The following is a 23964-nucleotide window of genomic DNA, read 5'->3' as shown; positions in this document are numbered from 1 at the left end:
GATGACCGCATCCTTCCAGAACACTTGAGATTATGAAACACATTTGGAAAACTGAAGGAGTCAACAGCAAATGAGAGATTTTTGTACCCTGTAGTGCTGGCTCCATTTTCCAACTTAATTTTCCTGCCTAAACCATTCATAAAACATCAGATTCATGCAGCATGCTCTGAAAAGGTATCTTCTTGAAGAGAAATATTTCCAAACAAGATGTTTAAAAAAAACTTTGCTAAATGAGGGTAATTGCAATTAACCATTGTCCTGTGAATGTTTCAGTTCTTTGAACTGAGTTACTGTTTCCACCATTTCACTGCATATTTTAATTCTATTTTAACAGGTTGACATCACTGTTAAAATAGCAGAGAAAGGAATTTGATACAAGCACATTGTCAGAGATGATGTGATGTGAATGTTCAGCTATTCCTACCCTGTGATGCCTTCAATAAATCACACTGAAAAGCACTACTGTATGGTGGTGAAAATGACACCTGATTTCCCTGGACTCCTCTCTCATCACACAAGTTTTTTTTAGTAAATGAGCAGAGTGCCCAACTAACAGTTATTCTATGTCACTGTGATCTTTGCCGCCAGGACACTAGTGCCGAATTGTAAGTTTCAAAATCAAAGCTATGTATATTCATATACAGGTGAGACATTTGAGATTTATTTCTTTAAAGCTGGTTAGATTCTTAATGCAACCTTCTAAAAATATACAAATTTTTATATGACTATATTAGAGTTAAAGTTATGTAATTAATCAATTTTAAGGAGCAACTGGTCTTGCTCCTGGAACAAGTATCCAGGCCAAAGAGGAAACAGGAGTGTGACATCTCTATTGTGCGCCTCTGCCCTCACACCTTCCTCTCTTCCCAGAACCATGATAGGGTCCTCCTTGTCCTCTTTTTTTCACCCCACCAGCCTCCGCATTCAAAGGATCATCCTCCGCCATTTCCGCCAACTCCAGCATGATGCCACCACCAAACACCTCTTCCCTTCACATCGCGCCCCCCACCCACCCTCCAACCCCCTGTTGGCATTCCATTGGAACTGTTCCCTCCAGGACACCCTGGTCCACTCCTCCATCACCCCCTACACCTCAACCTCCTCCCACGGCACCTTCCCATGCAATCGCAGAAGGTGCAACACCTGCCCCTTTACTTCCCTCCTCCTCACAATCCAAGGGCCCAAAACATTCCTTTTAAGTGAAGCAGCACTTCACTTGCACTTCCCTCAATTTAGTCGACTGCATTCGCTGCTCCCAATGCGGTCTCTTCTACATCAGGGAGACCAAACGCAGACTGGGTGACCGCTTTGCGGAACACCTTCAGTCTGTCTGCAAGCATGACCCAGACCTCCCTGTCGCTTGCCATTTCAACATCCCATCCTGCTCTCATGCCTACATGTTTGTCCTTGGCCTGCTGTAATGTTCCAGTGAAACTCAACGCAAACTGGAGGAACAGCACCTCATCTTCCAATTAGGCACTTTACAGCCTTCCAGACTTAACATTGAGCTCAACAACTTCAGATCATGAACTCTCTCCTCCATCCTCTTCCTTTTTTGAACCTCTTTTTCAAATATTTATTTTTTAATTTTTATATATGTACAGTTTTTTTCCCACCTATTTCTATTGTTATTTTTTAAATTTATTTCCATTCATTGTTTTATCCCCACCTTTCAGCCTATTTTGATCTCTTCTTCCACACTATCCCCTCGCCCCCACCCCGCCCCCACTAGGGCCGTCTGTCACTTGCTCATCCTGCTTTCTACTGTTAATGTCACCATTAGCACCTCCTTTAGCCAGTATCACCACCATCAACACCCCTTCGACCTTTTATGACATCTTTTGCAATCTCTCCTTTGCCTCCACCTATCACTGGCCTTCTACCCAGTTTCACCTGTCCCAACCCCCTTAAACAATATATATTTCACCATATTTCTACTTCTCTTAGTTGTGAAGAGTCATACATACTCGAAGCGTTAACTGTGTCTTTTTCTCCACAGATGCCATCAGACCTGCTGAGTTTTCCCAGCAATTTTTGTTTCAGATTTCCAGCATCCACAGTATTTTGCTTTTATCCTAATAGTGAGTGTGGCTCAGGCCCTGAAGCCTTGCCTTCACTGCAGGTCCTAATGCAACTCAAAGAGGTGAAACCTGCCAGGATTCAAACTCCAGGCTCAGTGTCATGCTTTGTTTAATAATTCCCCTGTGAAGCGCCTTTGGTCATTTTATTAGTACTGTGGACTTCAGCAATGGCCCTTGTGTACTCTGTCCAACTCATAAATATGAAGGAGGTATTACAGCAATATTTGCTGGCTTGGCCACCTCAATGTAAAATTATAGTATTTGCTTTATACCCACCATTTGAAAGAAGGTGGTTACATTAAAGGTGCTATAAGAATAGAAGCTGTTGTTGTGCTCAACCAACTGATCTCGACAAACCAACAGTTAAGTGGAAGAAACATGCTCAGCCTCTTCCTTGCACTTGACCAAATGAAGGGTCAAAGGAAAGGGCAGCTGCGCCTGTGTGATGGTGCAAACAAAGCACATTCTGGACTGATTCTCAGGAAATGACAGCATATGAACGCGATGACAGCACAGTTTCTGAATTCTGACCAAAGAGGTTGATTCTTTCATGGGATGTGGGCGTCGCTGGCAAGGTCAGCATTTGTTGCCCATCCCTACCTGCCCTTGAATTGAGTGGCTTACTTGGCCATTTCAGAGTGCAGTTAAGAGTCAACCAAATTTCTGTGGGCCTGGAGTCACATGTAGGCCAGGTCAGGTAAGGATGACAGTATCCTTTCTTAAAGGACATAAGTGAACCAGATGAGTTTTTACAACAATCGACGATTGTTTCATGGTTACAATTCCAGATTTTATTAATTGAATTTAAATTCCACCAGCTGCCATTGTGGGATTTGAACCCACGTGCCCTGAGCATTAGCCTGGTGCTCTGGTGTACTGGTCCAGCGACATTAATAATGCAACTAAACTTTATCAGCTGTATCACCTATTGCAGAATATCTGCACTTCAGCATAATTACCACATGAACATTGCTTCAATTGTCTGGCCAGAAACTCTTCCTCCCACAGTTTAGTCTGTTTTAAGTACCTCTGAAGCAAGTATGTAGTTGTAAAAACAAAAAAACTGCGGATGCTGGAAATCCAAAACAAAAACAGAATTACCTGGAAAAACTCAGCAGGTCTGGCAGCATCGGCGGAGAAGAAAAGAGTTGACGTTTCGAGTCCTCATGACCCTTCGACAGAACTTGCGTTCGAGTCCAAGAAAGAGTTGAAATATAAGCTGGTTTAAGGTGTGTGTGTGGGGGGCGGAGAGATAGAGAGACAAAGAGGTGGAGGGGGGCGGTGTGGTTGTAGGGACAAACAAGCAGTGATAGAAGCAGATCATCAAAAGATGTCAACGACAATAGTACAATAGAACACATAGGTGTTCAAACACTAGCAGGGAAATGGAAAGCAAGGAAGGTGAGCAAGACAACAGAGAGATACGGAAATCTTGTCGCAGAGAGGAACAGAACTTCTTCAAGGAGGTAGGCATTTCTTGAAGAGCAGTGGCAGTCAATTAAACACAGAGATAAAAACAAAAAAACTGCGGATGCTGGAAATCCAAAACAAAAACAGAATTACCTGGAAAAACTCAGCAGGTCTGGCAGCATCGGCGGAGAAGAAAAGAGTTGACGTTTCGAGTCCTCATGACCCTTCGACAGAACTTGCGTTCGAGTCTAAGAAAGAGTTGAAATATAAGCTGGTTTAAGGTGTGTGTGGGGGGCGGAGAGATAGAGAGACAAAGAGGTGGGGGGGGGGTGTGGTTGTAGGGACAAACAAGCAGTGATAGAAGCAGATCATCAAAAGATGTCAACGACAATAGTACAATAGAACACATAGGTGTTCAAACACTAGGAGGGAAATGGAAAGCAAGGAAGGTGAGCAAGATGTAGTTGCACGTTTTAAACTACAATGCCTGTGCATATCTCTGGTAGTATAACACAGGTCAACAGCCCACTTGGGCATCTACTTGATCCTGCTGGGCCTTACGGTCATAAATCAGTTTGACAGACTGGTGAAATACACTGAACAGAGGGGAAAAATGATTTCAATTTCATAAAATCAGGTAAAGGGAGAAATTTGCTAAACTGTGAGATGAATTGGATGACTCAAAGTGCCAGTACAGGCACAGTGGGTCAAAAAGCCTTCTTTACAGCTGTATTATTCGACAAGTGTAATAGAATTTCATTCTTAAATTGGAAGTACAATACTAATTTTAATCTCAATCCTGAGAGTTTTTTTGATCCTTTCTAGCAAGGTTCTGCCTGCCTTTACATGGATCCTAGCAGGTGAGGGTTTGTGTGTGAAAACTTATCACTACATCACGCTGAAGCCCCAGTAATTAGTAAATTAGTAATCTGTAGATTTGTTTTAAAATGGTGATGTCCTTGTGAATCGTTGACTCCAGAGCCAAACAATGCTCCAGTACAACAATTTCAAATGCACATGCATAGCGTTACATCTTTTGGGGGTTTCAACGTGAGTTCAATGTCACATAGCACTGCCCCTGAACCTGAAGATGTCTTTATTTGCTCAATATTTAAGAGGCCCAGATTCAAATAGACAATTCTTGTTACAGCAATCCATGAACCATGTGCCACCATTAACTTTGGAAACAGAAGAGTGCACACTTGTCAGACTGTGGATCAGGATATAAACTAACAGGCATTACAACTTTAAATGAACAATACATAGTACGAATAAGCTGGGGATATGGGTTAAGTCCTAAAGGTAGCACCTCTGCATGGCAAACCACAGCACCCAATACCAAACACATCTTCCCTTCACCCCCCCAGCGGCATTCCGTAGGGATCGTTCCCTCCGGGACACCCTGGTCCACTCCTCCATCACTCCCTACTCCTCAATCCCCACACAAAAGATGCAACACCTGCCCCTTCACTTCCTCTCTCCTCACCGTCCAAGGGCCCAAACACTCCTTTCAAGTGAAGCAGCATTTCACTTGCATTTCCCCCAACTTAGTCTACTGCATTCGTTGCTCCCAATGCGGTCTCCTCTACATTGGAGAGACCAAACGTAAACTGGGCGACCACTTTGCAGAACACCTGTGGTCTGTCCACAAGAATGACCCAAACCTCCCTGTCGCTTGCCATTTTAACCCTCCACCCTGCTCTTTTGCCCACATGTCTGTCGTTGGCTTGCTGCATTGTTCCAGTGAAGCCCAACGCAAACTGGAGGAACAGCACCTCATCTTCCGACTAGGCACTTTACAGCCTTCTGGACTGAATATTGAATTCAACAACTTTAGATCCCCACCCCCTTTCTGTTTTTTCCCCCTTCCTTTTGTTTTTTCCAATAATTTATATAGATTTTTCTTTTCCCACCTATTTCCATTATTTTTAAATCTTTTATGCCCTGCTAGCCTTTCCACCCCACCTCCAATGGAGCTGTACCTTGAGTGCCCTACCATCCATTCTTAATTAGCACATTTCGTTTAGATATTATCACCACCTTCAACGCCTCTGTTCTTTTGTTCTTTTGTCTGTGACATCTTTTGATTATCTGCTCCTATCACTGCTTGCTTGTCCCTAGAACTACACCATCTCCCCCCACCAGCTTAAACCAGCTTATATTTCACCCCTTTCCTAAGATTCACTCAGTTCTGTTGAAGGGTCATGAGAACTCGAAACATCAACTCTTTTCTACTCCGCCGATGCTGCCAGACCTGCTGAGTTTTTCCAGGTAATTCTGTTTTTGTTTTGGTTTTACAAGCAGTTAGTCCTGATGACTCGGCCAGCATTCCTTAGTGGTGCCAAGCATCATATCCCAGGAGAAAGGAATAGAAGGTATTGCTGATAGAGTTGGATAAGGAAGGATAGGAGGAGACTCGAGTGGAGCCCTTCAGCTTGCCTTGATTGGTATCCTGAACCTAGCAAGAACAAGCAAAGAGTAATGATTGAACACGGCAAATCCCAGACCTCTGAAGGCTGAGTAAATGATAGAAGATGAAAGGAGTAATTCATGCCAGATCGATCATCATCCAGAGAGTTAAAGAGCTGCATTCATCGTTCAAGAACCAAGGCAACTGCAACAGACAACTGAAGCAGGAACTTAGTAGTTGCAGTGATGGAAACAGTATATTTACAGCAACTACAAACTGTATTTTTCTCTCTGAAACATCAAAACAAAATGTTTCTCTCACATTAAGTTGCAATATAAATCTGACCTTGAAACATGATCACATGGTAAAACACCACTCAGCTTCATATCCTTGACTGCCTCAGATTGACTATTCTCTAGCTACAATTCAGCGCATATAGCACAAATTCCTTTGCACTTTAACTGCCACTGGAGTACTGCATTCAGTTTTGGGCTCAGAAACTCAGGGCAATATAATGACTTTTGCAGAGGATACAGTGCAGATTCAACATCATGTTACCAGGGCTAGAGTTGAATTATGAGGACATGTTGCATACAAATTGTAAACTCAGGGGAATACAAGCAAAGTTGAGGGATGATCTGGTCAATTTGTTTAAAATGATATTCAGCACAGAAACAGGCCATTTAGTCCAACTAGTCCTTGCCAGTGTTTATGCTCTACTTGAGCCTCTTCCCATCTTCGCTTATTGAACTATCAGCATAGCACTCCATTCTCTTCTCCCTCATATGCTTATATAGCTTTCCTTTAGATATATCTGAACTAATTGTCTCAACTACTCTGGTAACTCTCACCACTCTCTGGGAAAAGAAGTTTCTTCTAAACTTCCTATCTGATTTCTTGATGACTATTGTATCAGCGGCCTCTAGTTTTTGCTCTTCCCCACAAATATCCACTCTATCAAAACATATCATAACTTTAAAATCTCTATTAATCACTCCCCAGTGTTCTCTTTTCAAAAGAAAAAGGACTCATGGCCATTCTTCCTTTCCTGTTGGTATAATAGGTATTATCCTTATAAATTTCTTTGCACCTCTCCAGTGCCTCTGTATCCATCTTATACGGTTCTGATTGCTGTACTATATAGTGCTGCAAGTGTGCTCCAACCAAAGGTCGATACAAGTTTAGCAAAACTTATTTACTTTCAATTCTATCATTCCAGAAATAAACCGAGTGCTGGGCTTGTTTTTATTAAATGGCCATTTTAACCAGTGTCACTACTTCAGTGATTTGCTTATTTGTACTCCCAAAAACTTTGCTTCTCTACCCCATTTAGATTTTAATTTTCCACATGTGACCTCCTTATCTTTCTTATCAAAATGTCATACTTTGCACTTATCTACGTTGAACTTAATTTGCCAATTATACTCCCATTCTCCAAGTTCATTAAATAATTTGTTGTAGTCCTCCTCAGTGTTGGCCATCTTTCCCACCCAACAACCCCCAGCAAAATTTGCTGTCATCCGCAAATTTAGAATTTGAGATTTGCATTCCAAAGTCTAAATTGTTAATATAGATTGGGGAGAACAGTGGCAGCACTGATCCTAGTGGGATCTCAACTCCCAATTTATGCCATTCTGCTACTTGTGCTCCAGCTCTGCATTCTCTGACTTTACATGGTACCATTTCAAAGGCTTTTTGGAAATCTAGATTATTTACATCTGCTACATTACCCTGGGCTCACTCTCTCTTAACCTTTTCAAAGAATTCAAAAAAGCAAAACTTTCCCTTTTGAAATCCATGTTGATTATTCATTATTATATACTTGGTTTTCACATTTCTTTTAATTTTTTCCTTTAGTATTATCTTAGAATTATCTTTCTTACCACCGGTGTTAAATGAGAAAAGGATTTGATATGGTAGGTACAGGGAAATAATTTTCTCTTCTGTGGGAGGCCAGAACAAAGGGACAGAATCTTAAAATTAGAGCAGGGCCACTTAAGAGCACATTTAGGAAGCATTTTCTCACCCAAGTGGTAATATAAATCAGTAACTTTCCCTCCGATAAAGGCTGAGAATGCCAGAGGCCTATTGAAATTTTCACGATTGAGCTTAGTAATTTTTTGTTGGGCAAGAGAAAATCAAGGGATGTGGGAAAAAAGCAGGTAAATTGAGCTTTGGTGCAGATCAGCCATAATTTAACTGAATGATGGAACAAACTACAGCTGAATGTTCCTTTGCACTTCTCGTAATTATACCTAGATGGTCAGACAGATATTCACAGGATTCAAAAAGGTATTGGCTTCATCCCACACCACACCTTCCCCCAACCCTCAAAGAAAACTTTAAATGGGTGGACAGAAACCTAGTCTTTAAATCAAATGGCTTTACCCAATACCTTGAAATAAAATGTCACTCTTGAATGCTGCAGGAAGAATCCAATTAACCACAATTAACCCCGATATAGGCATTGCATATATTGGAACAGACGTTCAAGTCCAGAATCTTAAATTTACAAATGTGTGTCTCACAACAGATGTCAGGCAAATAACAGCCTGCCTATCAAAAAAGCCTGTGCTATTTCAGCCTATGCTGTTTCTTTGTTTGAGCCTTTCTTTTTAGTTTTAGCCTTGGGTGCATGGTGATTGGCAAGACAGAATCCAAGAAACCAATCCATCCTGGACAATTCTGTTAGACCACCTCATTGGCACATGCAATTAGTAAGGCTTAAGTTATCAAATTATACTGTATGTAAGCCTTGTGATGAAAATTTTTAATTTGTCTATATTATTGGGGTGATTCGAGAATTTTGAGGTATGTTGTTAAGAACATTTTCAAGTTGACATCTTTATAAATGCCAAATACTGTGATGTAGCTTCAAGAAAGAACAAGTGGGTCCTTTGGAGGGTGAATTGAAGGACACAATTGTATATTTGGACTTCAAGGAGTCTAGCTTAGCAGTAAGAAGAAGCCAAAGCTAAAATGCTGATTGGTCAGAAAGGTGGCCTGAAGACCAGATGTTCCAGGGACTGCAGTCAAAGATATAAGTTTTACAATAGCAGTTAGAAGGGACATCAAAGCTGCAAAGCTGACTGGCTAGAGTAATGGTCTTGGGCCTAGAATGTTTCAAGGACCTCCAATTAGAGATACAAATTGTCAGCTGTTGTGGGGACGCTAGGAACACTCCTTCCATTGGTCAAGAGTTGCAAACATTGGGTTAGAAGTCATTAGTTATGTTGATTCAGATGCACATTCAGCTACTTGCAAGGAGGAAGTGCATCCTTAAAGTCTCTGCACTTGCCAATGGTTAGCATTTGTCACAGAACACTTACTGGGGGCATTTGTCAGGAGAGAGAATAAGGAGTAGGACACTTGCTAAGAAGTTAACATTTGCGTAGGCCATTGTGAGTCGATGGGTATTTGTCACAGATTGAGGGTTTGCTGTTATAACACAGTATTAAGTTTATTTAGTGACTAAAGTAACTATTACAGGGCTGAGGATTGCTGTAAAATGCCAGTATTAGAAATCAGTGGACCCAGTATAGGCAGGGGTGCCAGGGATAAAGTAATTGCCTTAAGAAAGTATGAGAAGATAATATATAATGAATTGTTCAGTCAGCTGAAGTGTAGCTCGGGAAAATCAGCAGTAAAGTACAGTTAATCATTTTGGGCAAGCCAGTCTTTGTTAGAGAACTACTTTCCCCAAAGAGAGTGCAAGGGAGCAGGAGCGCGAGATTGAACACTCAGCAAGCAACTGTGAAGTGTAACTCTTTCGAGTACAAACACGTTTCCATCTGTTCCTATTCAGATGAAGTTACATTGTTTCATAATTTGCCATTGTGAGATTTGAACTCTTGATCTTGGGGTTACAAGCCCAGTACCATAACCACTTGGCTATTTAGGCCAAGCAACTGTGAAGTGTATAGCTACAGCAGTTAAAGTGGACTGGAAGCTCCAGCAATTAAGTTAGAATGGGAAGTTGTAGGTTGGAAAAAGATCAACTGAAGTTGATGTCTTAAAGCTGCAAAGCGATTTGTATGTATGAGTTAAATTGCCTAAGAGGCCATGTTCAAGGCACCAAGAAGAGAACACCCCAGAAGTCCTGGGACCCATGGGATAGACAGACAAAATGAGTTGAACTTCTGTATGGCGCCATGCCTCGACTAATGAAATGTTAAGTATCAATCTCTATTGTCCAATTAATCTTGTTAGTTTGCATTCTAAATTAGTAATTGTCCTTTATGCTCCTCAACAAGAATTTTTTACTCTAAGGTTTAGTACAGAGTTTAAATCCCTACAATTCTTTCACAGCTATTTCACTGTAACTTCAAAATATGCACATTCTGGCAAAAAGCAGCCGACTGCATGGTCACATTTTATCTGTTTCGCAAATAGCCCATTTGTTTTTGTTTTCATCACGTCAGCTCCTAGCTCAGTGGTACCACTCTCGTCTGGTCTTGGATTCAAGTTTTAAACCAGGGACTTCAGCACATCCAGGAATCCAAGCCAACAATTCAGTGTAGTATCGAGAGAGCACTACAGTGTTGGAACAGCCACTCTTCAGACAGGATGTTAAACCTGATGTTTGCTCTCTCATGTAAAATATCACGTGGCACTATTTTTGAAGATGAGCAGGGGGGATTCGACCGGTGCCCTGGACAACATTTATCCCTCAATCAACATTAAAAGCAGATTATCTGCTCATTATCACATTTGTTGCACAAATTGGCTGTAACATTTCTTATATTACTACAGTGACTATATTTCAAAAAGTACTTCACTGGCTGTAAAGCACTTTGGGACATCCTGAGATCACAAAAGGTGCTATACAGATGCAAGCTCTTTCCTTTCCTTTATAAAGTTTTGCCAGATGCCATGAGAGATCAAACTGAGGAAAGCTTTATTTAATGTTACAAAGGGCCATATTCAAGCAGGGGCTGCTGCATTCGTCACAAGATTCACTGCTCACAATGACTATTTATGTGACACTCAGATTGCAAAACATCTTATTCAGCCAACAGTGAGAGTTCATACACCGGCAGCTACTACAAAAAAGTGACACATCAGAAACACAGAGGCCCAGCTGTCTTTACCACAAGGGAGTTTTTGTTATTTTAACCCACTGCATTATGCCATGAAGACAAATTTTGGGTCACAAATACATTTAGCTGAAAGACTGTCTAATATTCTAATATACCTTCTCAAGGGCAAGTGGAGATGGGCAATAAATGCTGGCCCAGCCAGCAAAGCCCACATCCCACTAAGGAATTTAAAAAACGCACATTTTATATCAGAATGGGTTTTTATAAAGTACATTAAATACATGCATTATTGGAATACTCTGAAACTGCTCAAGAACTTTTCATCTTGTGTGTATATATATATATATTTATATACCTCCTTAATGTTGTGTACAACTAAATGACAAGGTATCACAGTCCCTCAGAAGCTTGCGCCAAAGCTGTCAAGGGAAATCAAAGTGCAGGTGCCAATCTGTGTGGGTTAACTTTAATAAACATATGCTACAGGTTGAAATTACTGGAGTATTCTATTTCTATACACACAGAACAGGAAGTAACAGCAAAGCTGCTACTAATAGCCATGGTTCCTGAACGGCAGCAAATATTTGCACTTACACAAAAACAAAACTTAGACCCCAAAATTCTATAAGGCTCAAATGTTCTTTAAGACAATTATTATGCCAATCATTCTCTCATTGCCACCCTCCTTCACATATACACACAAAATTCATGCAAACATTAGTAATAGGTAATATCTTCTACCTACAAAAAAAAATTCCATTTCAAACATATATGCAAATGCACATTTATTTTTCCACATTTGCCCAAATAAACAAAGATCAGGGTAAGGACAGCCCCCAACAAATAAATGCTTAGAGGAAAGAATTAGAGAAGCTGTACTGAGGAGTCAAGTTCCTAAAACCTAGCATAAGCTCCAACAACTCCAAAGCTGCAAGTGACTGTTAATTCTGTGTTTGGATTTCTCATCAAAAACCCTAGCTCGGTGTAGTTTGTGTGTTCAACTAAAGCCCACCAAACTGAAACATTGTCAAACTGGTGCCAAAAAGTGCAAAGATTAGTGGAAATCTGGAACTCACTCCTTCAAAAAGTTGCTGTGGCTAAGTGAAATCAAAATCTCAAAACTGAAATTGATAGATTTTTGTTAAAGAAGGGGATCAAAGGCAGATAATTGGACGTGATACAGATCAGCCATGATTTAACTGAATGGTGAAAAAGGCTTGAGGAACTGAATGGCTAAAAATCTGCTCCTATGTGAAGTCTGAAAACGCTGCCAAAAAGTTCTCATTTGGATCTCTCCATATATCAATTATATTGTTTTGAAATTATTAATAGTGCCTGCTTGATAATGATAGCATAGTGTCAAACTCATCAAAATGTTACAAAGTAGAAAACACCTGTCTAGAGAAGCTGCAGAGGCCTAGAACTACAAGATGTTAAATTGAATCCTGATTGTATCTCTGAGAATATTGAAGGAGACTGTTTTAGTTTACTAGTAGTACGGCCTAAGAATACCACTTATTACTAAAAATACTTATCACGGAATATTTACAGTTGCAGACTTCATCAAATTAAAAACCTACCCCTTTGACCAAGCTTTTGGTCACCTGTACTAATATCACCTGTGTAATTCGGTGTTAAATTTCGTTTGATAATTGCTCGTGAAGCACCTTGGAAATAAATGTTTACTATATTAAATGCACAATATAAATATAAGACAAAATGGCAGCAGCCCAAACAATACGTCTCAGATTAAAAAAGAAATGCAAAAAAGCAAAGAAGATGGAATTAGTTTAAATCAGATCCAGCGGGTGAACTTTTGTCTATAAGATGGTTCTTGCTATGAAGACTTTGCCAAAATCTACCCAAAAGTATCCATCGTGCAAGACCATATCAGCCTGAAGTATTTGACACTGATGACAAATGTACAGGCATGAATTCAAGATGCTGATAACTGTGACAATCATGGAAGTTCCCCAGAACGAACAAGGACCCAAAAATAGCAATGAAACTTAGCTCAGGCAATTAATTACAGCATATCAGAAAAAAAAATTGATGAGTACTTCATGAATGGCATTGTGATAGCAACAGGTGACAATGTGAAGGATTTGGGTACTTAAACTTAACACCCAGGCTTGAGGCTCAACACATCCAAATAAGCACTACTCTGGTGAGCCCAAATCTTGAGTATTTTGGCCAGATGGGAACCCTAGGGACAGTTCAGAAAAGACCCACAAGACTGATAACTAACATCAGAGGGGCTGAATTTAAGAAGCAATTGATAAGTGACCTTATGGAGGTACACAAGATGGTAAACACTACAGAAAAGTTAACTCAGAAATACCACTTCAAACCAAACAGTGAGAATAGGATACAGGGCACATGTTCAGTCTAGTCAATGGCAAATGGGCAACTGAAATAGCCCCTCATATAAACAGTGATGATACAGGAATGGAGTGCCAAACAGAGTAATCGAGACAAAAACACTGGCATTAGGTAAGAGACAGTTGGATAATGGGGGACTAATAATGTACACTGATTACACTTCATTAAAAAAGATTGAACCAAATCAACGTAAATAGTTTTAGTTCTCTTTTAGAACTTGTTTTATCTTTTTTATATTATTCTCTTACTGTTATACTGCATTACCAATAAAAATGCATTGAAACTTAACGGTAATTAAAACATTTTGAAGTTCAAATTTAAATGATTATGAATGAATTTTACTGAAACAGACTGAAAAAGCAACTGTCAAGACCAATAGAAGATAGGATTTTGCTATACAAACTTGTAAATTGGAAGACCCTAAACTATTTTTACTCTGGGGCCCAAATTAAATATATCACAAGAGTTATTTGCATTGCTGCAAATAATCTGAGCCTTATACCTTGCTTGCACAGTTCACTCCCAAGTGGTACTTTGCATGTATGGATCCTCAGGAACTGCTGCAAGCACAGAAGAATGGCCACAGTCTGCTGTCCATTTTAGTCTCTCCAAAGTTTTGGATTGATTGCCCATGTTCTATTTTGTACCATGAGATGGGGGAGTTCACAGGAGCAGTTTGTCCTCTAGGAATGCTTCAATTACAACAGCAGAGCTGGCTGAGGCAAGTCTTGGGTTTGTACTCACTTCTCACTAATGAAATATAGTGACCAGAAGGTGAAGTAAAAGCCCAGTCCCCTTCCAGTTTTTGTCCAGCGCTTCAAGTTCAGGTTTTGCGTCACCCTTTCATTTACTGTGGGCAATGGGAGCCAAGTCAACAAAACGATTAATCCCTCAAACAGGAGAGGCAACCAATTAACAATAATTGTCTTTTACAGATATGGACTCAATAGCATACCAGTTAAGCAAGAGCAATATAGCCAAGCTTGTGTTAGCCTTGACTCAGAGGTAGCGCTTTCACTTGAGTCAGGAGGTCATAGAGTTGAAGTGATAACGGCACAGGAGACCATTCAGCCCATCGAATGGGTTGCAGATTCAATTCCCATTACAGAGCTTGACACAATATGGGCTGAGAGCAGTACTGAGGATCTGATGCCAAAGATGCCTCTTTTCAGGTGAAATGTTAAAACATGGTCCAGTAGTCTTCTCTCTCACATCAAGGACACTTTAATTCTCTGATCCACTCCCACACTGCCCACAGTTGTCTACACTGTTCCAATGATGCTCAACGTAAGCTAAAGGGACAGCACCTCATCTTTCGTGCAGACACTTCTCGCAGCCTTTCAGACTCAATATTAAGTTCAACAAGTTCAAATCAAAACCTCTGTCTCCTTTATTTCCTTGACAGAAGCTATTGGTATGATTCTGCTAATCTCATTTACACCTCAAAAAAACCCATCTTTTCTTTCACGTTGTCGCAGACCTCCCCTTTTGTTCTTTCTTCACTTCCCTGCCTCTGTGTTGGGTTAAAATCTGATGCATCTCCCAACTTTTTTCAGTTCTGACAAAACATCATCACACTCTATTTCTCTCCACAAATGCAATCTGACCTGCTGGGGTATTCCCAACATTTTGTTTTAGTTTATGCAAACAGACTAACTTCCAATACGCTTCACTGCTATTTGTGGGGCCTTGCTGTTTACAAAAGGACATGGTATTTGCCTAGAAAAATATGACTACTTGAAATGATGCAAAGCATTTTAGGAAAACTTTGTTCTAAAAGTTAATAAACACCCTGTAGAACTCCAATTCATATATTATTCCCAACATCCAGGCACTTTATCAGTGCCCAACTGTTTCCAACAAACATGTCTGACTCACTGTGTGGTATTATGCAAAAATCTCAGCCAAGGATAAATGAAACCTGTAGGCTCAAATGAATCTTTTGTCAGAATACAAATACAGATAATTGACAAAGTTCTCTAGCTGTTTCCTGTTCCTGAACTGACCCACAATCTGCATCTCCAATGACACCGGGCAAAGCACTGGTGTGTGGACTAACAACACTGAGGTTCCCCATAGATTAGCTGCTGCATAACAAAGAATGAATAGGCTAAATGTTTTATCAGCAAATGCACAATTATACTTGTTCCATGAGGTAACATTTGACAGGTGAGCATCTGGACAGCAGGGGAAGATAAAGAAACACGACTGAAGATCACAGTGTAGATAAATTACTTTCAAGAATAACAATTGTTTTCTGAACAAAGTGTGTGCACAGTACCTCTCATGCAGACCGGCTGCGATGAGATCCCCTCTGAGCAGAGAGTTGTCCATTTTCTCACCACCCGCACCTCCACTGTCAAAATAGGAAAAAAAGTATTAGACCTGGAACTCCATTTACTCTTCAAAGCTGTACCCAAAATTTGTGAACAAAATCTATCTTTAGTAACCCTAATTGAAAGGGCACTGTTACTCGGTTGACGAATCTGGGATCACACTTCCTCAAGGCAACAATAAGGAGATGTGCTTTGTCAAAATTCAGAGGTTAAAATCAAGTTCTGATAAACAGCTGCTGCAACTACAGGAGAGACCATGTACAGTTATGGCCAATCTTTACAACATCAGGAAGCTGGCAACCAAATTATACATCAAATAACAGGCACAAAATTTTACTACAGTATGTTCGTACATTTAATGATGTGTGTCCATCAGGTTGATATGATGCGTCTAGTGCATGGGTGAAGAGAGTTAGCTTTCTGTTGTTATGTGCAAGTTTGCTTCTCATTTTCATCCCACACTGCTGACTAGCAACAATGTAAAAAAAGAGAATCAAACATGTAAGCTTCTCCCACACAGCCTCTCCATCAGCCAGTTCTCAGCTGCACCGCCTCATGACAAACACAGGGAAACTGGCTCCTTGCTGCCCCAGGCCAAAGCTTCTGAGGAGCTCGAAGGAAGTTTGGCCACGAGGCATGCAGTGGGCAGGCCCATTGGCATGTGAACAAGCCCTTGCACTGATGAACCAATCCTCCCATTAATGGGTGAATAGCTCCACTGTCTTGTGGACACCTCAGCAGAGTTGAAGACTAAGGAAATCCTGACAAAAAAATCTGGAGTGGAGCCCAAAGGCGAATGGATGCCCAAATATGTCATCTTTCCAGCAACTCATGCAACAAAGCCAGTGCCAAACGTGGCACTTTGCATTCCTTAGGTCTCAACCAAGGAGTGTGGTGGTGGTGGTGGTGGTGGTGGTGGTTGGGTGGGGGTGCGTGGGGGGAGACCCTTAGGTTTACACAGCCCAGGCTTCCACACTGCAGAGGACACTCTAGTTTCATTGCAGGCTCTAATACAACAGGAGAGACAGCAGTTACAAGTTAATATAGAGTTGACTATCACGGCGCAAACCATCATCTTACGAGACGAAGGTTGCCACTGCATACTTACTGATATTTATGTTGGAAATTTTGAAACCTGGTCCAATGGGGTTTCACGTGCTATGTTTCCCACTTGAAATCTAGATTGCACTTTTTCCATTCTCTCTTGCTCTTGTTTCTCCACGTTTCATTTCCGATTTCACCCCATTCTCTTTCATTCCCTAACACACATACTCTGGATCTCTTTTTACCTATAGTAATTTTCCACGTCTCATATTCACTTTCTCACATTGCCACTCTGACTCCCTCTCCGTCCTCTTCCTCCCAATTTCTCCCTTACTCCATCACACTTTTTCTGTTAGACACACTTGTCACTGATTCTTGGAGCTAAGGCTCCACTGCAGTTAAATCCACGTGTAAGGAGTCGATGGTGTTTACAAGAGTTTTGCCTGATTCGCTATTTATTGCCTTAGGGCTTTGAACAACTTTGATTGTTCAACAGCTAAGTTTCACAGCAGGCTAATAATGATCAATCACAAATGAATCCACGAAACAGACAAATAAACTAGTTTATCTTCAGGCCAGTCCATACTGGAATGGTTGGCATATAAAAATCCATGGACACACTTCCACACGTTTCCTGTTCATCACAAGACAAATAAGGACAAGACCGTTCAGCCCATCTTGGTTTATCATCCAGAAAAACTCTACACTTCTCCTTACTCAAATATAGCACTTAAAGTCATGTGGTGTTGTTTTTGCCTCTACCACTCTCAAAGAAGTCCAATTTTGTGTGTTAATCACTCAATGTGAAGAACTTCCAGACACCTATCCCCACTCTATCACTTCTTTCCAATGTTTGAGTTTCCATGCTATCAGGGTGCTTGTCCAACATCAAATGTTGAATGAGTCAGAACTCATCAGGAAGACTCAAACCAGCATCTTCAGCCTCCACTATATCAGTTACTACACATTCCATTCCTCTCCTCACTCACTGTTTTAGAGCTTGATGTTCTGTACAACTGAGATGAGGTTTAAATCCTGTTTCCTGTCTGCCATTTGGACCTGCATCTCCTGATCCTACTCTAATGGTTTTGCTTGAAGTTATTTTCTAGATTCACCTTTTTAATACTGTTTATTATCCACATATACCTTAATAAGGTAGATTTTTTTGTCTTCATCACTTAGTCAAATGTAACTCCTCCTCTATCCTTCAACCAATCACTCTTCTATTCACAAATCCCTTCATTCACTCTGTGAAAGAGCAATCAAGCTTAGTCTCACAGCCTCGTTTGTTGGCCGTCAACCTCTACTTTTTCATCTTCAAGTATCTATCAAACTCCCTTTTAAAACTATTTATGGAATTAGTTTCCACACCTTTTTAGATAGAGCATTTGTTTTATTCTTTCATGGAATGAGAGTCGCTAGCAAGGCCAACATTTGTTGCCCATCCCTAATTGCCTTTGAGAAGGTGATGGTGAGCCACCTTTCTGAACTGCTGCAGTATATCTGGTACAGATACACTTACAGTGCTATCAGGAAGGGAGTTACAGGATTTTGGTACAGTGACAATGAAGGAACAGCGATATGGTTGGCAGCAGTATGTACTCTGCACAAGATGCATTGCAGCAACTCACCAAAGCTCGTTCAAACCTGTAGCCTCTGCCACCTAGAAGGACAAGGCAGCAGACATATGGGAACACCACTACCTGAAAACATCATCCTGACTTGGAACTAACATACATACAAACATATAAATTAGGATGTTCATACGTTCGTGTATATGCTAGTTCCAAGTCAGGATAGTGTGTGGCTTGCTAGGGAATTTGCAGGTGTGGTGTTCCATTACATCTGCTGCCCTTGTCCTTCTAAGTGGTAGAGTTTACAGCTTTGGAAGGAGCCTTGGTGAATTGCTGCAATGCATCTTGTAGATGGTACACACTGCTGCCACACACGCATTGATGGTGGAGGGAGTGAAAGTTTAAGTTGGTGGAAAGGATGCCGATTAAGGAGACTGCTTTGGCCTGGATGGTGTCGAGCTTCTTGAATGTTGTTGGAGCCACACTGATCGAGGCAAGTGAAAAGTATTCCATCGTGCTCCTGACTTGTGCCTTGCAGATGGTGGACAGACTTTGGGGAATTAGGAGGTGAGTTACTCACCGCAGAACTCCTAGTCTCTGACCTGTTCATGTAGCTACAGTTTTTATATGGTTGGTCCAATTCAATTTCTGGTTAATGGTAACCCCCAGGATGTCGATAGTGTCAGATTCAGTGATGGTAATACCACTGAATGTCAAGGGGAGATTGCTGGGCACTAGTGTGGTGCGAATGTTACTTGCTACTTATCAACCCAAGGTTGATTTAGGTTATCAACCTAAATGTTGCCCAAGTCTTGCTACAAGTGGACATGGACTGCTTCACTATCTCAGGAGTTGAAAATGGTGCTAAGCATTGTGCAATCATCAGCGAACAACACCACTTCAGGCCTTTTGGATGGAGGGAAGGTCTTTGTTGAAGCAGCTGAAGGTGGTTTGTCCTAGGACATTACCCTGAGGAATTCCTGCAGCGATGTCCTGGAACTAAGATGATTGGGGTCCAACACCCACAACATGCTCTGAGATAGGTATGACTCCAACCAATGAAGAGTTAGCCCCCAATTCTCATTGACTTCAATTTGTTAGGGCTCCTTGATGCCACATTCAGTCAAATGCTGCCTAGGTGTCAAATGCAGTCACTTTCACCTCAAGTTCAGGTCATTGTCCATGTTTGGACCAAGGTTGTAATAAGGCTGGGAGCTGAGTAGCCCTGTCAGAACCCAAACTGAGCATCGGTGAGCTGGTTATTGCTGTACAAGTGCCGTTTGAACGAACTGCCAAGGTCACCTTCCATCATTTTGCCGATGGCCAAGTTGAGGCTGATGGTATGGTAATTGGCTTGGATTTGTCTTTTTTGTGGATATTCATGGGCAATTTTCCATATAGTCAGGTAAATGTCAGTTTTGTAACTGTACTGGAACAGCTTGGCTCAGGGCACTGCTTGTTCTGGAGGACAAGTCTTCAATATTACAGCCGGGATGTTATCAGGGCCCATAGCCTTTGCAATATCCAAAGCCTTCATCCATTTCTTGATATCACGTGCAGTGAATTAAATTGGCTGAAAATTTGCACCTGTGATGCTGGGGACCTCAGAAGAAGGCCAAGATAGATCATTTACCTGCACTTCTGGCTGAAGATGGTTGCAAATGCTTCAGCCTTATCTTTTACACAGATGTGCTGAGATCCCCACCCCATAACCCCCCACTGAGGATGGAGACATTGGTGAAGCCTCATCCTCCCCCTCTTAGTTGTTTAACTGTCCACCACCATTCAGGACTGGCCGTGTCAGGACTGCTGGATGAGCAACCCAGAGACCATGACGAATAATCAAGAAAATGAGTCCAAATCCCACCATAGCAGTGTTAAAAAAAACAAATTAAATTTTCAAAAGTGTTCATGAAGGTGTCAGATTGTCATGAAAATCCAACTAGCTCATTAATATCCTTTAAGGAAGGAAATCTGCTGTCCTTACCAATGTATGATTCCACTCCCACATGGACACATTGAAAACTTATGGCACAGAAGGGAGCTATTCAACTCATCATGTCTCTGCTGGTCAAAAAAAATCTATCCAGCCGAATCGCGCTTTCCAACCCTTGGTCCATAACCCTGTAGGTTATGACACTACAAATGTTTTTTTTTAATGCGATGAGGGTTTCTGCCTCTGCTCTCCTTTCAGGCAGTGAGTTCCAGATCCCTGTGGGTGAAAAAAAATTCTCAACTCCCTTCTGATTCCTATCAATGAGGTTGTCTCTTAGCTGCCCTCTGAAGTGGCCTGGCAAGCTCAAACCACATCTTGAAGGCCACCATGGCAGCTCAAAATAGGCAATAAATGGCAGCCTGATTGGAAAAAAAAGTGGCACCCAGCTAGAAACTGTAAACAAAGTCAACATTGCAAAAGTTAAAACATGAATATTATCTTGATATAGTCACTCCACTCAGTGCAATGAGGGGATACACCATGACTTTGACTTTTGAGGTAGCATCAAATGCAGCAGGAAAACAACCAACACGTTTTTCTTCTGAAGAGTCATACGGATTCGAAACTTTAACTGTTTTTTTCTCTCCACAGATGCTGTTAGGCCCGAGTTTTTCCAGCATTTTCTGTTTTTGTTACATTTTTCTGCTGTAATGGTTTCTTCTTGCAATGTCATCAAACCACATTTTCTGATGAAAAACTCTTTTTCCTGTCAAGTGACAACTCTTGTAGAGCTGTAAAACTGCCAGAAAATAATCCTTCCCTTTCTGGAAGATTATACAGCAAGGTCCAATTCTGTCACTGGCCATATTGTGACTTCAGCTTTCGGATGATCACACAGATCCGATTTCCGTTCATAATAGCATTGAAGATCAAAGATGATTTATCCAGGAAACCCAAAGGGCAGATAGACAGAAACTGTAGATTAGAACACCTAACCTCACGATAATTTTCTTTTTGTTAGCCATATAGAAATAGTTTTAAGAATATCTAAACCACGGAGAACTCCAGCCTTTTCTTGATGTGGTGTGAATACCTAAGATAAGCAAGCAGTGAAGGATAGAACTGAAACCTAATCTTTACAATCTATCAAATTTAATTCACAGAAGCACACATTACAAACCTCTAAACTGACCCCTAAAGTTAGCCAGTACATTTTCAGCCTGCTCCTGTATGTGGGAGTACAAGTGAATCCCCAGTTCATGCCCACCTCCTGAATACAACTAAACGCTCGATTAACAAATTGACACACTTAACTTGGGTCCGGTGCAATTTGACCATAGCCAAGGCTTAAAGGACACTCAATTATACTGTTAGTATTTCTTGAAAAAAGAAACTGCTCAGCTGTACCTAAAACTGCATTCTTACAGCTTCATTCTACAAGGTGTTTTATTTTAATTAAAATCACCACCAGTTTGGCAGCAAGGCTAGAAAAATATATTTAAAAAGCTAACTGAATAAATGATATTTCTTAAAAACAAACCACTTTTATCACCATAGTAAGCAATCTAGCTTTCAGCTAGAGCAATAAGGTGTTGTGAATTCAAAGTTCACTAAGCTACAAAACTAAATGGAATTATCAATCAATCATAACACAAGGTCAGATCAGTCTATCTATTGTCATAGACACTTGGAATGTGTCAGTCACTGCAGACATTACACATTGTAAAAAAAAATCAACAAATCATATATCAACAACCTTTAAAAAATATAAATAGAAAGGGAGAATGAAAGTGTCATACATGTCCTGCTGATTTTTCGAACCTTGTGATAAGGAGCAGAGCCAAACCTGCTGCCAACCTGAAGAAACTGCTACTAGTATCTTATTAACTTCTATAACTAGTTAGAACAAATCCCACTGTGATTATCTGAGGGACAAGTTACCAGCTAAGCATCACAACCATGCTCCAGACTAGTGTCAGCATTGTCACAGGGAAATCAGCTGAAAGCATCTGATATGAACCCATAACTTACAACCAAATAGATAATGGCAGGTTTTAATTAAATAGAAGTGCTCTGTTTGCATCCAAGGGGTCATTGCCAGTAGGACAAATGCTTATGGTCATGGTCGGTGTATTTTTTTATTGGGATGTGAGCGTTGCAGGCAAGGCCAGCATTCATTTACCATCCCTGAATACCCTTGAGATGATGGTGGTGAGCTGCTTTTTTGAACCATTCCAGTCCACATGTTTTAGGAACACCAAATTTTTTTTTCTGTCGCGGTTTGATATTGAGTGTCTTACTCAGCCATTTTAGAGGGTAGTTAAGTCATCCACATTGCTGTGGATCTGGAGTCACATGAACGTCAGACCAGCTAAAGATGGTGGCTTTCGTCCCCTGAACGGCTTTAGTGAACCAGGTGGGGTTTTACTACAGCTCAGTAGGTTCAAGATCATTATTAATCAAACTAGCATTTTGTTCAGGATTTGTTAATTATGGAATTTAAATTCCCCCAGCTTCCATTTGAACTCATATCGCCAGAGCATTAGTCCAGACCTCTGGATTATTAGTCTAGTAACATGACCACTATGCTACCGTCAGATGCAACAGATCAAGGCATGCTGTCTGTTGACTATCCTGACCTCCTTCCTTGAAGTACCACTTAAAAGCATGACAAGCATGTCAGATGTTAGGCAGGCATTCACATATCTTAGCAGTGTCATCAAATCTGCTGTCCCACCTTCAGGCAAGGTCTGGCCCCCAAATCTGCAACTACAGGTGAAAGGCCCATGATCAATCTCAGACCACCTACTGTGCATTCCTTAATTGGTCCACTTCTCAATTAAAGCCATCCCCAGAGGTAAACCTATTGGTGCCAATAATGAAGCAAGAGTAATAACAAAAAAATGAATAACTGACACAACTGCTAAAGAGAACCTAAGTGTCAACAGAATAAATAAAGACATGATGGAAAAATGGCTCATTTAATTAACACGCTGATCTCCTTTAGATCAACTGGCTACCTAGTAGCTCTGAATGCCGATTTCACATCAACATCCTTAAAAAAAATATCAACATCCCACATGTTATGAAGTTGGAAGCGGTGTGCAGGAATTCCAATTTCTCAGATGAACATTAAAATGAAGCTCCTGCCTACATGAGGCAGGGAGCTTGAAAGCGATTGGTTCCATCTCCAGAAATTCAGAATCAGTGCAAAGTGAGTGGAAGTCCAAATGAATGGAACTAGCACCCATTTTCTATTCTTGGCCACTCAGTGAACACTGTGAGGACAAGGGGCCAAGTGGAAAAACTAAGTTCATGATCCTGAATAATTGACTGAGCAATGTGAGTGACGTCTCTCGTTCCAAAATATTTTTCAACTAACTCAACATGCCAAATGTAAATTTGAAAGTCACAGACTTAATTTAAGAATGGGCACACAAAAGAACAGAGCTGTTCCTGTAGAAGGCCTCACAAAATAATCCTGGCCACTGAAACTCCGAGAGCCCATCCCCAACCCCACACTCACCTTGATGGTGGCCGAGGTGGCCCGATATTGGCCAGCTTTAATCCGGTGAACTGCATCAGGGTGCCTGTTTGGTGCCCCACAGTGTGCTGACCCAGTGTAAATGAGGCCGGTGCCTGAAAATCATGGCTGCCTCTTCTCTGTGAGTACATGTGAGTTCCTGGTGCGCTCCGCCTGTTGGTCGCCCAAAAGTCAAAATCGGACCCATTAAATCTTGCCTTTCATATCT

At 41.1% G+C, this 23964-nt stretch overlaps 1 protein-coding gene across 3 annotated transcripts in view; it reads right to left on the bottom strand.

The window, feature by feature from the left end:
* Positions 1–23964, bottom strand: part of klhl13 (kelch-like family member 13) — a 200198-nt gene that overhangs the window by 143594 nt on the left and 32640 nt on the right. For 2 of the 3 annotated variants that reach the window (XM_041195907.1, XM_041195908.1), the window contains exon 2: positions 15604–15678. In XM_041195907.1, the coding sequence (XP_041051841.1) occupies positions 15604–15656 (53 nt within the window). In that variant the 5' untranslated portion in view covers positions 15657–15678. Of the gene's footprint in view, positions 1–15603; positions 15679–23738; positions 23817–23964 lie in introns of those variants that run through there. The other variant, XM_041195904.1, reaches the window with a different exon arrangement.

This window comes from Carcharodon carcharias, chromosome 9 (assembly GCF_017639515.1).
Source record: "Carcharodon carcharias isolate sCarCar2 chromosome 9, sCarCar2.pri, whole genome shotgun sequence".
NCBI lineage: Eukaryota > Metazoa > Chordata > Chondrichthyes > Lamniformes > Lamnidae > Carcharodon > Carcharodon carcharias.
This window is presented reverse-complemented; position numbering and strand designations above follow the sequence as displayed.